Source organism: Anas acuta, chromosome 7, assembly GCF_963932015.1.
Source record: "Anas acuta chromosome 7, bAnaAcu1.1, whole genome shotgun sequence".
Taxonomy (NCBI): domain Eukaryota; kingdom Metazoa; phylum Chordata; class Aves; order Anseriformes; family Anatidae; genus Anas; species Anas acuta.
Window position 1 is genome coordinate 12,045,990 of NC_088985.1, and position 17,275 is coordinate 12,063,264.

General features: G+C 35.4%; 1 protein-coding gene across 3 annotated transcripts in view; it reads right to left on the reverse strand.

Annotated features, from left to right (window-relative positions):
- Positions 1-3,022: 3,022 nt before the first annotated feature.
- The window catches only part of SH2D4B (SH2 domain containing 4B), a 95,320-nt gene continuing 81,067 nt past the window's right edge, over positions 3,023-17,275 (reverse strand). For all 3 annotated transcript variants that reach the window (XM_068687877.1, XM_068687878.1, XM_068687876.1), the window contains exons 7-8: positions 8,272-8,492; positions 3,023-5,373 (exon numbers count right to left, since the gene is read on the reverse strand). In XM_068687877.1, the coding sequence (XP_068543978.1) occupies positions 5,281-5,373; positions 8,272-8,492 (314 nt within the window). In that variant the 3' untranslated portion in view covers positions 3,023-5,280. The remainder of the gene's footprint in view (positions 5,374-8,271; positions 8,493-17,275) is intronic.

Consider the following 17,275-nt stretch of genomic DNA (forward strand, 5'->3'; position numbering starts at 1 on the left):
AATGTATGATAACTCTTGTCTAAGAAAATTATTTCTGATTTTCCTTTCAGACAATTCTATGATTTTTTTGAATAACAGGACTGTTACGATTGCTCATATCTTCATATGGCTGACCATGAATCACAACTGTATGATTAAAAGAACTGACTTCTAGCAAACAAGAATATGTAAATACTCCTAGCTCTACACACCTATATAAAAAATGTCTTTACCATATTATGATTGAGATCTTCACCTATTTTTTCTACATGCTACTTCTGTACCACTCCTGAGGCATGTAACACTACTCATTCAATTCAGTTTGGGCCATTTTCATATTCTGTATGAGCTCTTTTCTGTTTCGGTTGTATAAGGGAAAAGTAGGGACGGTAGGTCTCAGCCTAACCTCTGAACGCTAAGCAAGAAATACACTCTGTCTCAGGAAATAATAAATCAAAGACTTTGCCAGCTGTTGTATGTTAACCACTATGAATAAAGACAGTCCTAGCTCCTTTCTTTCTTATTCTCCATTGTTCATGAGTGTATGACCTTCCCCCACATAAAATTCTCATTAAAACTGAGAACAGGGCAGAAATATCAGCAAAACTCTAAAGGAGACATAAAAACATGCTAAGTATTTTCTTTGCACTCAGATCAAAAGGACACAATTAGGACCAAACTAAATGTCCATTCTCTTTTGTGGTAATTTCTTCTCCATAAGAAAGATCAAGTATCAATGTTTAATAAAGATACTATAAAATTGTTATGTTAATTGAAAAGTACTGGAAGAGTAGTCTCCAAGAGAGAAGAGACCAAATTCACTGAAGGCTCCAGCCTAGTAGAAAATGTGCATTAGCTACGGGTCATAATGTAAATATACAAGCTACAGGACTAATTGCTAGCAGTAAACAAATGTTTGAAGAGATTTCATGCAGCACTTGCATGGCAAGAAATTAGCTATAAAATTCAATTATGTATCATTATCATCAGACAGTATGTATCCAGAAGATCCATCTCAGGAAACACAAGTCAAACATCTGGTCAAGTGCAAACACATCATTCTGCAATTGATAGCCCAGCCAGGGGACATGTTATTACTTTACAGAGGTCACTAACCCCATTCTCTTGGGAAAGGAAAAAGGAATCTTAAAGTAGAGGAATAATAAGACAGAAAGGAAAGTCAGTCCTTGAAAATCATTGAAAAATAGACTCCAACTTATAAATGATGGAAACAAATTCACTTATACAAAGGAAGAGAAAAATTTCTCCCATTGCGAACTGACCCATTTCACTTGAGATCAAGTTTGTGTTGTGGCATTACGTAAAGAGAAGAGTTTAGACTGCAGTGAAATGTGGTGTAACTCCATTAATGCTCTGTAGTCAGGTTTGTGGGGACTCAAGGGAAGAACGAGCAGACACAGATCTCTATTTCTTACAAAACTGAATTGGTTTACTGTAACCAGTGTATTAACCTTGGTTCACCTCAGCAGAGAAATAGGTTTTATGGATTTGATTCAAAGTCATTGAAATCTACTGGAAATTCTCACTTTGAATTCATGGTCTTTGGAAGCAGTTTCTACTCAGTAAGTCTGAAAATAATCTCTTACAACTAAAATTTTTAAGTAGATTTCTCTTGAGGCAGGAGCTATATTTTACTCAGTACTTATTCAGCACAAGAGGGTTTCCACACTTAATAGTTGGCTTGGATTATGCTGTTACACATCTAATAATATGTAAATACTCATACTAGATAGTTATTTCATTACAGTAATTGTAAGAGGTAATAGACTGGCATCTACATTCTTCATGGTGCCTTGAAAATCTCATCCAGGATTGCTGTCAGTTTCTTTGCTTGATTTTTGCTCTCCTTTACAGAAGACAGCAGTAGTAAATTGGAGATGTCTATGTATGCACATATAACAGATTAAAACAAAATTAGACAGAACAGATGCATCTGTGAATCCAGGAAGAAGCAAGAATAAATCTTCAAGAGCTGCTTTTTCAAAGATACGTGCAAACAAGCTTTGGAACTTGCATGCCATATTTTATTGCTGTGAAACAGATATAAAGAAAAGTTCGATTCATTTAAGTGTTTAAAAGTTTTCCTTATTGCTGTAGCATTTTTCCCTATGAAACAGAATTACCATAATAGGTCTCTCATTGTATTCCCGGTGGTCTCATTGACAAGAAAAATTGACAGGAAATCTTATAATGAAAATCCATAACATCTACCTCTTATGACTCAACAATAGCTACTGCTAGAAAAATCTAGATCTGAAAGCAAGACTCGAAGGTCATTGTATAATAGAATAAAGCTGGCCATTTCAGACAATGAAATTGCAGGACTAAAAAGATTTGTATATAGAGATGAACAGCTTCAGATAACACTAAATGTAGACGCAGACAGAGTGAAGCAAACACAGTGTTCAAGGCTCCAACCAAGAGGTGAACAACTCTTGTAGACTAGTAGTGTGAAATCTAGCTCCAAGGTAGATGGAGCTCAAACACATTTCATAGCTGAAATCTCTGAGGCCTACAGAGTAAAAGGGTAACTTTCAAAGGGGAAGTAGCAGTGTCTTTCTCCAAGGGCAGCAGAAATCCAAAATGCTTCTAAAACAACCAGATAAGCATATTTTTCCTTTTCTTTTTTCTTCACTTTCCAGGTTTACTCCTTCACTGCTTTCCCTTCTTTTCTTCCTACTAAATGGCTACCTTTTCATAGTCCACTGAATTTCTGCAGGGCAAAAAGAAGTATTCTAGCTTAGAAATCATCTCCACAATCATACTTCCCCCACAGCCCTTGCTGCACATGTCTACCAAGGAAAGCTTCTGTTTTTCTTAATTTCTGCTTGCTGTGATCTCCTTTTGTTTCCTTTGAAATTTATCTTCAGTTAAGCTGCACTGAATTTTATTGCTACTGCTTCTGGTTATATATTGTTGAGTTTTTCTTTGCTGATACTGTATGAATTGGATGACTCTTTTTTTTATTATTATTATTTCTGTGGGAGAAAAAAAAAAAAAAAAAAAAAAAAAAGGCAATTCCTTTACTTGAGAATTCTGACATTTATTAGCATAATAAAACTCTCAGATGAAATTGCAGTTTTCCAGACAGTAATTTCATTTGCAGAGGAACTTACATGGAATTTATTTTAAAGCCAGGTAAAACCCAGCATAAAACCCAGCATAAGAAATAGACGGAATAGGCAGAAGAATTTACAAAATTAGAAGAAATGTAGTCTGAAATGAAAATGAAACTGCTGGTAGGTTGTTAATTACATCACAATAGGACGTGTAACATACAGAGCCATATTTCCAAGCCTTCTTATCCACTAAACAAAATGCAGGAAGTTGTTGAGAATTGTGTAACTAGAAATAAATAGTGGTATTATTAACAGTCTCTACAAATGTGAATTCCTTACTGAACAAGTTTTTCAATTTTCTGTATTTAAACATTCCCAAAATTGTGTACAATGGCTCAAGTAATCTTCAGAAAAACTCTGAAAATTGCATATATATTTTCCAGCATGCTGAGCAACTTCTCCTAAAAGAAGTCATTTTATGCCTTTAAAGAAACAGCAAACAAAGAGTTCTTTAAGGCAATATACCTGTCTGCAAAGATGTTTAGATGTCTAAATATCGTCTTAATTATTCAGTACTGTCTTTGGACTATCAGTCCTACAGTCAACTGCTGCTCTCTGGCCTCAGAGTCTTTGTATATTTACACTTCTTAACTTTAAAATGTCCCTTTCCCTTCTCCTGTAAAGTAGGGGTCCAGTTCTTCTGTAATGAAACATGTGCAGCTGTAAATAACCTAAAGATAGGGAGATTCTTGAGATGCCTATATAAAGGGTGCAAAATGAGAGCTAGTTTTTTGAGAAGAAGATAGTAGATATGGGGGCTCTTTGGAAGGGTGCTTACTGAATGTTATATCAGGGGGGAAAAAAAAAAAAAAAAAAAAAACAACTTTCTGTGATAGTTTCTATACAGTCCCTATTTGAAAAGCACGGTGAATTACCCTGTGCTGAGCTCCACCAGTGGGATTCATGTCTGTATATACCTTTACCAGGTGTATTGTGGACCCAGATCAGACATACCAGGCTTCTCATTTAACAGAGATTGTAGACCATAATAGAGGAATTCTACATCTACATTCTGAAATGCAAAGCTGTATTCCATTTTGGGGATCCACCCCTGCTGACCTGCAGAGGACCACACTTTAACAAAATTCCAAACAACTTGGGTATCTTGCCCACTTATCTAGCTTCCAAGTCAATTTGTTCCTCAAGATATTAGCTGAAGCAATAGAATGTCCTACCACTGTAAAACTACTTGTTGCAAGAAGCCCAGCTGTCTTCTCATTTGAGAAATGTAAAATAAGATCAACTGTTCCAGGTAATAAGCATTGCTTTTTTGCTGCACTTCTTGATTTGCTTTATTATGAGGTGTTAGAGTAACCACTTATAGCTCAGCTTAGGAAAGTATCTGGTACTATAGCAAAATAAAGCTAGGAATCTCCAGTGTGTTGTACATCACTACACAAAATATGACAAGGTCAGTGCGAGTTGTGGTTGCTGCTACAAATCAAACTGTGGTTACTAGAATAACTAATTTAGAAGAAACTAACCACTTTCTGTACAGAAGTAAAATTCCTTCCACAGCACCTGGACTGCAAGAAATCATAAATAAAATGTGAATGACCTTTTTCTGACTGTCTCTGCTGTGGTTAACTTTGTCGGCCTATATTCAAAAGCATAATGGCAAGTTTCCAGCTATACCTAAACATTTTAGCAATGACAAACTGCAAAAGGACATTTTAAGACTGCATCTCTTGTTATCAAAAGTGAATCACTGAGTGATGAGATTGTCAATAGAAACTGACAAACCTTGCTTTGGAAAAAAGAACCCATTCAACAATACTGGTACTCTATACAATATTTGATGAATAATTCCCATCCATACTTCTAGCTGTTACAGTATATGGTTTTGCATTTTCAATCTTAAACATTAAGAAAATTAAGATAGAAACTTAGCTTTCAGTGCAATTGGCCACAACCTCTTAAAAATTTCTGGTAACAGTCTTCATTTGTAATCTGACAGTAAATTCTCATCTTCAGAATATTAGCAATATGAATAATAATGATAATTCAGATGTGAAACGGAAATATTTTAGGTCTTCTAATGTGGATATTTATTTTGGCCACAAAACTAGTGGCTTTGAAAGTTTGTTAATTACTTTTCAGTGTTTACTTTTGTAGCTATCTATTACTGTAGCTATCCAAAACACATTATTGTTAGTCCTGGTTACTCGAATAAAGGGCTGTAGTCTGGTGGATTCTTCTGCTGTCCACATGGTTCCAGTAGTAGCTCCCCACCTGAGGATGTGATGATTTCTTCCTAAAAAGATACAACCAATTAGAATATCATTCACAGATGTCCAAGCCTTTCCCTGTCTTTCAAGAAAAGAAACCAATAGTAATAAAAAAATAATAATAATAAAAAACCACACACACTGTAATTGGTAATTGATAACAAACAATACTTGATACAATAAGTAAAGACAGCAAAGGGATCCTATCAAGTACTCATTTTCTTCATGGTTTGTTTATTTTGTATTCATGCTGGTAGTAACTCGGGCTAGTATCAAATAGTGAAATCAAATAGTTGTTATACAAAAAAAGGTTGTGATTTGACTTACCTGTAAGTTGCTATATTAAGAAAAAAGCTATAGATGCCTGTAAAGGGTGTTCTCAGTTGTTAATTTAACACACATGCCAGTCCTACTATGCTACTTCCATAGTCGCTGGGATGAAAGAAGCTTCCCCAGGTGGACTGAGGAAGAGCTCTATATTGAGTGCTCACACACAACAGTAACAGCTTTTTGGCTGATTACAGAAAGTTGAAAGATACTAGCCTTGCTAAGGTAAATGTTTTATACAATGTTTTTACATTTTGTTTTTTACAAATGCTTTTTACAAACAGCATCTCTTCTCATAAATTAAATACCCCCAAAAAAAATCTTACTAGAAAACTAGAGAACTTGGTCTTTGCACTACTTCTAGAGTAATAACAATTCTGTTTGTTGTTGTTGTTTTGTGTGGTCTTTGTTTTTTTTTTTTGTTTTTTTTTATGGAAGTTTGAGATCTACAGATGCACCAAAATGAGTCAGAATTCAGAATATTATTGACTACAATAGCATAAAGTTTGATCCAAATTTTGGGCCTAAAACTTTCAAAAGGCATCTAGTTTCCATTAAAAAATACAATGGATATTCAGTTCCTGATTTCCTCAGGACACATGCAGTTGTCATTCTTTCACTCACCAGGCTAACTTCAGAAAGTTATTATTCAAATTAAATACTTTTGTGAAAATTATGAGGAAGTAAATACAAAGATTTAGCAGTTATGTTGGATGTGTTATTCCTGCCTTCTCAAAAGTACTTAAATGCAAATAACAGAAAACGAGCATTCACACTCACTTCTGTAAGAATTTTGTTCTTCCAGCTAATGGTTACCATCCCTTAGTGTCAGCTGAATGACCTATTCTAATTCTTTATTTGTTTTTTTTAAACTGAAATGAAGCAGTAGTAGATGAATAAATATAAGCACCTAAAAAAAAAAAAAAAGAAAAAAAAAAGTAGTTATGTCAGCCCTGCTTATTTTGCTTGAAAGTGAAAAGGAACCCTCAGTTCAGATATCTTATGGTTTGGGGAGCTATACTCTTGCCAAAAACAACAATGAGGAAGTAGCATTTTTTCCAAACAGTATAGCAATAACTGCATGAGAGAGTGTGTCTATTATGCAATCATTTACATCAAGATTGCGTAGCTGATTACCAGAAAAAACACCTGAGTGAGGGAATAAGATGCCTACTGAACTAGTCAAAGAGACCAGTTTTAATGTAACTATTAAGTTAAACAGTTAAAAGAGAACTGTGTGGAGACATTAAACACAAAGCAGTTCCTCTGATAACTGTTAACAGGGGATACCTAAGAAACATTTTTTTTTTTTTTAACATCATAATCTAAAAGCTGTTCAGCTTCTGTCAAGTCTGTAAATAGATAGGTTTCTGGTACAGTGATTGCCTAGGATGAGAAAAGCTGTGATGAAAACAGGACAAACTAATCCTTTACAGCCAACCTGAATGAGTTTGGGATTTTCTGCCCTTGATTCATTTATCTTTTGATTTGGTCACCTAAAAATCCTATTTAAGTAGTGACTATGTATGTTTTTATGAAGGATGTCATGTCATAATCCTTTTTCCTTTATGAAATGTAAATTCTGAGAAAGTCAGCTTCATTTTGTTAAATAAAATTACAAAAAAGTTGACTTACAGTATTATACTGCTAATAACAATTGCAGTATAAGGATTACAGCTGGAAGAAATGTTGCAAACTAACTGGAATAACAGAAAGATTTAGAAAAGAATGGAAATTAGAAGAAATATAATCTCTGCTTAGTGTCTGAAAGACTGAATATTGGAAAAATTAAATGCTGTGAAGAAAAGGCAGGAAAAAAAAGAAAAAGAAGAAAAAAATAATTAGTTTGAAATGAGAGTGACAAAAGGGTGAAAAAAATGGAATGCAGAGAAATCTTGAAAAAAAGGATCAAGAGAAATTGTAAGGGTAGCTAAGGGAGAAAAGCAACATGAAGATAACCTATACCATCAGAAACAGTGCTCCTATTTAGTCTCCATCTGGTAAACAGGAAACCAAGAGGCAAAGTAATTCAAGCACATCTAAACACACCAGAGACTTCAAGCAAATTACTCTCATAAGATTGTTTTGGATACTAAGGAACAATCCTTTGCACATCCCAACAAGAGAAAACCTGCATATTCCCTTCTTTCCCATAGTGCCCTGCTACTATGATTTTGCACATTACAGCCTTCACATCAAAGGCTGAAAAATGTTGAAATTTCATTAAAAGACCTTTCCTGTGGTATTGCCAATCCAATTTTATAAAGCAAAGAGGCTCAAAAAGTGTTAGCTCTGTCAGCCCTTATTAGTTCATTTTTATCCCATGAAAGCATACATCGCATAAGAATCTGCTTAGAAGGGAACACAAATAAATACTGAAGCTTTTGAAAGAAAGGGAGAAGCCTTCTGATTCACTGCAACAGAAGACAGACACAAACTATAAATGTTACAGCTAGGCTTACTCTAGAATACATACGTATATTCTTTTCCCCACTATCGTTACTTCTACTTTCCAGTGTGGTTTCAAATTACACAGTTCATCTTTAAATTATTAATCCCTTCCACTCAGCTATTGATCTCTACCTAGCAAGTGTTACCTTGTGAAAATCAATAAGATCTGTCAGTGTTGCATGTCGGTTTGGATCTACCCCCAAGAAGCTGTAGAAATCCCCCGAAGCATCAACCAAGAAATGTTTGAACCCACTTTGCTGGCGATAAGACAACGCATAGCCCCAGATTTTCTCACTGACTCGCACCAGGAATGTTCCTTCAGATTTATTCATCAACAACTCTTCTGCCTCCTGGCGGCTGATAATACCTGGCAATGAATAAAATGTATAGTTATGAAGACAACAACTCTGGCAGAGCTAAGTAGATCAAATAAAACAAATTCAGAGCACAAGTGAAACTGAAATTGTCTAACTTCTTAATATTAAAATGTTTATAGGAAGAGTTACAGCTCTGAAGACTACATAATTGTTACCTGCTTTTGAAGGGTAGCTATATGAGTTGTGATGATGCCCTTTGGGATACGCATTTTAATTATCTGATTAAAAATTTCTTTTTCCTACCTTACCACCTTTTCAAAGGAAATGTGTTAAACACAACTGGCATATCAGACAGGTGAATTCTGTACAAGGGACCCCTTAGCTGTAGTAGCATAGTTTTACATTGCAATTTGAACTCACAATACCTTGCTGATATTTGCAACTGTACTGCAGTACTTCTGACTGCGTTGCTTTCCACCTGTTTTATCAGGTCCTAAGGAAGGAATGTGACACCAGTGCCAGAAGAAAATGTATTTTTCTGGTTTTGTACATAAATACACACAAACATCCATAAATGCACATAGATAAATTGGAGCACAAAGAAATCAAATGCTGCAGCTAACAGAGCTGTTAACAGAGGTTAATATGTTAGATTATCTATTCACAGGCTTGCATTTCTAGGAAATACTGTTACAGAGGTAAAGAAGAAACAAAGATCGCAGTCCTTCCTTTCTGGGACATTTCAGGCTTAATTTCAGAGTAATAATTCTTCTCTAGTTAATGTAATTGTAGCCACTGACCAAAGAGGAGTACCAATTTTGTGTGGAGTACCAACGCTAAGGACTGGATGTTGTATTTGTTAACCAGAGTTGAGCTAGTCTTCAAAGTTCATAATGAATAATAATGAGTTATGCACCTTGCTCTAGGACAAGAGAAGACAATTCTGTGGGTTTTCTTATGGTACACAGCTGTCATCCTCCTGGTGATGCTGTTTTTTCTATAAGCCAACTTACCTTTCTAAGACAGCATATTAGGGAACAAAGTCTTTCCCCGTGTCCTTGTCACCAAGTAGTTTATGTCCTCCCCCAAATTCATTCCTTTGGTATCTGATAAACTTACTTGTCAGGGCAAAAGAAGGATTATAAATTCGGATTTTTAGAGTAAAGCAAGGAATAAAGTTTAACAGAAGCAGAGCTTTCAAGAAAAAATTTCATTGCTTTTTTTTTTTTCCCCTTTCTTATCCTAGGATATAACACTGAAGTTGCCATTACTTCTGCCTGCATACAGGGTACAAGATATAAACCTTGAAGAACAATGCAAAAAGTGTGATCAGAATTGCACCCAGCACTGAACCATGCCTTACCATCCACCTAGAGAGCTTGGTTCCAATTTGTCTGTTAGGCCTAGAAGATGATAAACTCATGTCTCATAATTATCTGTAAAATACCAGATGCTCATTTTAATCAGGAACAGATGTTGAATTAGGCCATCCTGGATGTAAACATGGCACAAATGTCAATAAATTATATATGTACATGTTCCAAAGTTATTTTCTGTGAGGCTAAACTTTCTCGAAGCTATACATGTAATATTTAAGGGAGCTGTTTGTCATCATAGAATCCTATGCACATCCCAGTGAGAGTTCCATGGAGTCCCAGTACTGAAAGCCACATTGTTTTAGTGTAATAGTAACCATACCTCAGGAATTGCCAATTAGTACAAAGGAGGGCCTACCTGAAAAAACAAACTGCAGGATGCTCAAATTAAGCCCACACAGAAAATTTTGCCTCTGAGAAATGTACGAAGAAACTAAGGAGATCTGGATCCTAAAAGCAAGCTCTGTGACATTAAGATAGAAAAGATCTTCCTCTTTCAGTTTTTATCTACTTTGAGGCAATGAATTTCTTTTACAGTTTTACTTGGTACAATGATAAACATGACAAGGACTAAATCCCAGTGGGACTCAGAGGTTCCTATTGAAGTATCATCAGTACCAAGAAGAAACATAGAAACATAGGCTCTGCTAAATGAGGTACTGTTCTATTTTCTGGAGGATATTACATCATCTTTGCACCAGACATGCAAAAGAGGCAGTAAACATGCAAACATATGCATTTGTTTAGAAACAGCATGCAATTGCTCAGTCATCAGTGTCAATTACTGCACTTTGCAAAACTAAAAACAGATTTATTGGAAGAATTCCAAGATGAATTGTTAAAAATAACTCAAACTCTGTTCAAATGAAAAGACAGTACTAGTTTGAATCCATATGATACAGCACATTATGCAAAGCTGTAGACCAGGTGCCACATGCCAAGAAATGAAACTATTTATTAAGACAAATATCCATTTTTCTGTCATTTTGACCTAATTTGAACATACATTGGAAACTTTTTATTGTGATAACGATGACTACTTCCTTGAAACATCTCTTCTAGAAACACGCTTGAATGAGCAACACCGTAACAAGCTCACAGCACTCAATGGTCCAGGAAAGAATAAACAGTTCCATCAGCAGCAAATGGTATATTAATTCCTGTAATCAATATTTGTACTGCAATTCTAGACTAAAAATATGCTGATAACTTTTGGTGTAGGAACTAGATGCTGTTACAACTACCCCTTCTCTAAGACTTAGCAGTGGCAGAATGGTAATGCAGCACTGAAAAGGAATGAGTTGGCCTAGACAATTTGGCAGATATAAGAATCAGGTTTTGTAAAAACAAAACAAAACAAAAACTAGTTTGTATTATACAGCAAACATTATTCTCAGGGCATTTCTAGAGTTTGAATGACCATCACTATCAGGCATATAATACAAAATTAATTTAGCATTGGTTAGTTTAATACTAAACAATCTGTTCACCTGCTCTCAACTCCCACCAGTAGAGCTAAAACACTGCAGGCTTCCACATGATGTTATCTTCTTTGCCAGAACACATTTTTGTTCTGGGAACTTTATGTCATTGAGTAGGTGAGAAATGCTACGTTGCTCACAGACAAGTTCTTTTTTCTTTTATTCTCTTTTTTCCTAAAGATGGTGTAATAAATTATCAGCCAGATGTTTTTTTCCCTTTTTCTCTCCTGGCTCTGTTAACAGCTCATGAGAAACCATTTCCTTCTCTCTGCTCCTCTCTATTTCCCCATTATTTTATTATCTGGTTCAATTCTACAGTGGGTGGGGATTGCAGCACTGAGTCTCACTCCACCCTTTCGAAAACATTATACTATTCTCAAGACAACTGAAAAAAGAGTGGCAGTGTGCTGACTCCTGAGAGGGCTGTAGAGAAATAAACAACATCTGTGAAACCCCTACATGAACACTTAAAATTGTTTGAACTGAAGTCAAGAAACTTTGGTTTCCCAAGGCTCTGGTAAGAGGTTTAGAATCACCAGCCCCCTTATTTGTGTTAGTTAGGATATTAATTGGAAGTATTATCTGGAAAAAGAAACCAGTGGTGCTTTGAAAGCTTTTTTTTTTTTTTTCTCTCTAATTCTTGCTAATCTCTTTTAAAAAAGGGAAAAAAGGCAACTTTTTCAGCTGGTGTAAAGCAGAAGTGCTCTATTTATTTTAAACTATTGCAAATAACATTAAGAATTCCATTTATTTATGCCAGTTGATTTGGCACACAATATCAAAAACAGTACTCCTTTCAACTTTGCAAAACAGTCACTTAAAAATATACTTCATGATCAATCAATCATCTGTATCACCATTTTAACTTTTTATGTGGCCAAATACATAATAGTGTACTTGAACAGAAGTTAGCTACCCCACTGAAACTCACTTCAGTACCTCCCTTACATGTTCTACCTGTCACGCCAAATAATTTCTCTCAGAAAATGCACGCTGGCATTGTCTATAGGAAATTGCAAACGAGCAGTAGGATTTTGACCGGGAGAAGATTAAAGGTGTAACTAACTCCTCTCAGAAACAGTGAAATCCTAGCAGCTGCCTTTATTTTTAGCTCCCTACCCCCAGATTCACTGCATGTATCCATCATATCACACGTGTCTACATGTCCGCTTTAAACATTCTAGTGTTGTAGTTCTTTGAAACAAACATTTGGTGTCCTTAATGAGAGAAGAATATTTCTAAAGACAGCTATTTCAAATCATAAGACAGGTAGTTATTCATCATTAATTGATCTGTTCCTAATTAACAACTTTTTTTTTAACTGTTTTTTAAATACAGCACCTATAAGGACAATTTGTAGATGATAGGCAAATCTTAACATTTTTGCTGTAATCATGTTCTTTTTAATGCCACCAGTTTCTATTAAGGAAAAAAAAAAAAAAAAGAGGAAAAAGAACATTCTAATATTTAGAGTATAGGAGTATACAAGCATACTAAGCTCACATGACAACTGCAGAGTCCATTATGAGTTTGGTGGGCACAGCTGAGGAATTTTGATGTTCCCTTCAAGTTTATAGAAGTCTCAATAGCAAGAAAATACTATTCTGAAATATTATGGAGTGACACTTCAGCTTCCCACTCCTCTCAGCATATTATCCTACGTATATCCCTGAGTGAAATTCAGGACATGAAATACATAAATATTTTTTCAGATAATGCCGTAACGAACACAAATCCAAACGAAAAAAAGCTGATAAACTTTTCCAAGAAGGCAAGACTATATTCAAAATTGGTTTTTGAATATACTGATAAGTCACATCATGTCCACTCTTGTGACCTTCCAGTGACCTTACGTACCCTGTGTTATAACAATGTCAATATATAAACATAGTTTGGTCTTAATGATCAATACATTTTAAATATGCATATATACATTTATACAAACCGAGAGGTTGACTGAGATTAGAGAGACAGCAGGTACAAACACAGCTCAGAAGCGTTCATTTACTCCCCTGCAATAGAAATTATGTGTTTAGCTGATGTTTTCCCTCCTTTTGAATATTTTTTCATTAGCTTGATCTCAAACACTCTAGTGTGTGAGGTTTTACTCAGAGCAAAAGCATCACAAATGTAGGCATAAATAAATATTAATGAGATCATTCATGCCAAAAGTGCTTTCATGACCATTATGAAAAGCCTTCTATTTCATACAAAATTGATTTGTTGAACAATTATGAATATTCACAGGTAATCAATGAATAGGAAAGAGACTCATCCTGTTTACACATCTTAAGACATCTAACCAGGGAAGTGTGTGATTTAGGTAACCACTCAAAATTAGGAGGAAGATCCAAAACACAGAGAAGCCAATACTAATATTTCTTTTGTCATCAGTGGGGTTATATCAAAGTCTATACGAATATAAATATTCATGGCAATCATTACATGAATAATTCACATACTAAACTTCACACAGACACATTACATCTTGAGCAAGTGTACACAATAAATAAATGAGTAAACACGAGGAAATATGAAGAATTAGCAGATAACTCCCAAATAATGTAAAGGGCTATATTTGTCCAATTATGCAGGCAGGTCTAAATTGTAACTTGAGAGAAAGTAATTGAATAACATAAGGGCAAGAAGTATCAGTTTGCTAAGCACTTGCCAGTTTTTTGTTTTTTTTTCTTTTCTGTAACTGAAAAACAGAGCTGGACAAACATACCGGTAGAACTATACCAGTGGAATAAAATAGTAACGAGCCAACCTACTTGGGACTTTATGAATAAAGGCAACTATTCTTGAAAGAAATCCTGACAAAAATAAACAGAAGTTCAGAAGGATGAATCCTACTGCAGCTAGTATGGTTTTAGATGAGCCTACACAGGTTCACTTGTTCATACCATTTAGTAAAAAATATAGCATAGTAAATAAAAATCAAAATAAAAGTTTGAAAGGTAGTTCTACTAGAATAAAAAAAAAAAAAAAAAAAGAATTTTGAGCTCTTATATTCCTTGTAAATTTACAAATTTACATCTTTATTGGCAATATTTCTGGTTTTATATTAGTTCCACATGGTTTTATATGTTCTTCCTTACTTGGTTTTGTTCTGTTACTAACCTGCATTTTATACAACATACATTGACAAATCCATCCTAAAAAGATGTTTTCAAGGACGGACTCATTCAGATATTGAACACAAGGAAAAAAGAACTTTATGTCACAAAGCCTGACAGACTATAATTACAAAGAAAATACAGAGAAAAAGAAAATAAATATTGAAAAATAATTTGTAGGAATTAATTTGCATTTCTTCATTCCAAATTTCAACTTATCTTACACGGTTTATCAGAAGGATTTCAATAGGTGCCTTCCAGATTCATCTGAGAGTCCCAGGCTATTTTAGCAAGTACCTGTGATAGGTACTTTCTATGATCCATGATGGCATCCATAAAGGCATCCCTTTAGCAAGCAAGATCTGACAAAAAAGGGGAAGTCTCTCATGTTAATTAAAAAGTAGACCCATTCATTTCATAGAAGTATAAATTATAGAGAAGCAATTTTTATTTTTAAATTACATTACTTAAAATTGAGAATATAATAAAAATCACAATCGTGCTTCAAAATGCAACAGTAAAAGGAAAATATCCATCCAGTACTTGATACAACAGTCTGTATTAAAAGGTAGTACAAAATAATGAAGTACACTGTGATTGTACCTATGTTAAAGTGCTAGAATCTGTATTTGCAGCAAAGCAGCAGTGGCACCAGAAAGTCTAGGGATTTTAAAAAGGATATAGCCTTAGCAATGTAAACTTCCTTCTGTCGGTGGTAGGAAAAGTTCAGTTTGTGTACTCAGTGTATAGTTAGGGCTAAAAAAGAAACCTGAGGCATTCTACAACCCCAAGTGTTACAACTACTCCCTCTTTTTTTCATTTGGAACCCGTGTTGCAGCAGTGCCACAAGCTCTCCAGAAGAATCTCTTGTTCTCTCCCCATAAGACTCCTGGCTGGGTAGAGCTGTCCAACAGACTGCGGAAGCATGGCAGGATTTGCATAAACCACTATCAGAAAGTGCAAGAACAGCTTGCAAGAATACAAGTCTATGAACCTAATGGAAGGGCGTCATGGATTCTGGAGCCCATGACAAAGGCAGATACACACCAGTAACAACCACTAGCTAAGATGGAAACTGAAACTGGGGAACTAAAGTCTAGAATATATATATATGTCTAGAATATAAAGTGAAAATATATATATATACTTATATATATATATAAAGTATATATTTCCCCTAAATTCCCTAATAAGGTGGGAAACAAAAGGCCTGAAACTAATGTTTGGATTCATGACACTAACTACCAGGTCTGGCCTAGGAGAAGGTGAAAAATCCAGCTCCTTCAGTCACTCAGAAATACCAAAAGAATAAAAGCAGGGAAGGTGAAGTGATTACTTCCCTGCAGTGCAAGAACTAGAGCAGCTATAGTTTATGCTCTCAAAAAAAGCAATCTCTATATCACTCAAAGCAATAGTTTCCACATGTTGACTTTTTCAATTCTCTCCCACGGGTGTAAGTCCATAGGAGAACTCTTAAGTTAACTGAACATACTTATTGGGGTGCACTGGGAAGGGCACAATTCATCAACAAACTATGATGTTTAGAATTAATTCCTTATTTTATCCTTGAGACTACCAGTGTCACATAAAATTTAAGAACTTTGTTATCAGTTATGATGGCTTATGGACTGATCTGCAACTGAAATAGCCAGAGGATAATATACATATATGGGTCACACCTTGTCATTTCTCAAGCATTTACGTCAGAAATAGCATGCATAATTAAATATACGCACAAATATTTGCAGCGATAGGATCTTACAGTGTGTCAGCTTATTAAAAAGGCTTATTCTCTCCTTTTTCCTTTTAAAGTCTCAGTGCTTTTTTGGATGGTGCAAGAAAGCAAATAGTGAAAGAAGAGATCAATAGTATTGTGTGAAAAAGCTATGGCTGAGAGATAACAATAGTTCTGACTTTGCCGTTCCAGAATAGAAGCAATAAAGTCTGAAAAGCAAAGCAGGGGAGTAAATCAAAGACTGATGGTAACAGAAACAAAGCTGTTGAAGTTATTCACCATCTGCTGTTAATGCAGGATAAACTCACATGGGACTAGGTCTTCAGAAGCGTTCTGTTCCCATTTAGGCATCAAAATAAATGTCCAGGTTTAAAATAATAATAATAAATAAACAAAATAAAAAGCACACCAGCAATGGTTGTTTTTGTTTGTTTGGTTGGTTGGTTTTTGTTTTTTCAAAACCTGGACACAATCGTTACAACAAGAGCCCAAAAGTCAAGGGGTACAGAGTTCCTATGAAATGCTTTTCTGTCTTACAGTTGGTGAGAATGCAAAGATTATTTGCTGTGCTGCATGTTTGTAATCTGAATTTAAGTCCCAGTAAATGAAATAGTGTCCATGAGTGTCCCAAGTATGACTCTCTGTACTGATAATAGAGAAAAGGTGGGCATTAAGTCACAAAAAGTAAAAGCTAAAATATGCAATAAATAAATAAATAGCAAAACTTTCCTGTTTCACAGAATCACAGAATTTCTAGGTTGGAAGAGACCTCAAGATCATCGAGTCCAACCTCTAACCTAACACTAACAGTCCCCACTAAACCATATCCCTAAGCTCTACATCTAAACGTCTTTTGAAGACTTCCAGGGATGGTGACTCCACCACCTCCCTGGGCAGCCTGTTCCAGTGCCTCACAACCCTTTCAGTAAAGAAGCTCTTCCTAACATCTAACCTAAAACTCCCCTGGCGCAACTTTAGCCCGTTCCCCCTCGTCCTGTCACCAGGCACATGGGAGAACAGGCCAACCCCCACCTCGCTACAGCCTCCTTTAAGGTATCTGTAGAGAGCAATAAGGTCGCCCCTGAGCCTCCTCTTCTCCAGGCTGAACAAGCCCAGCTCCCT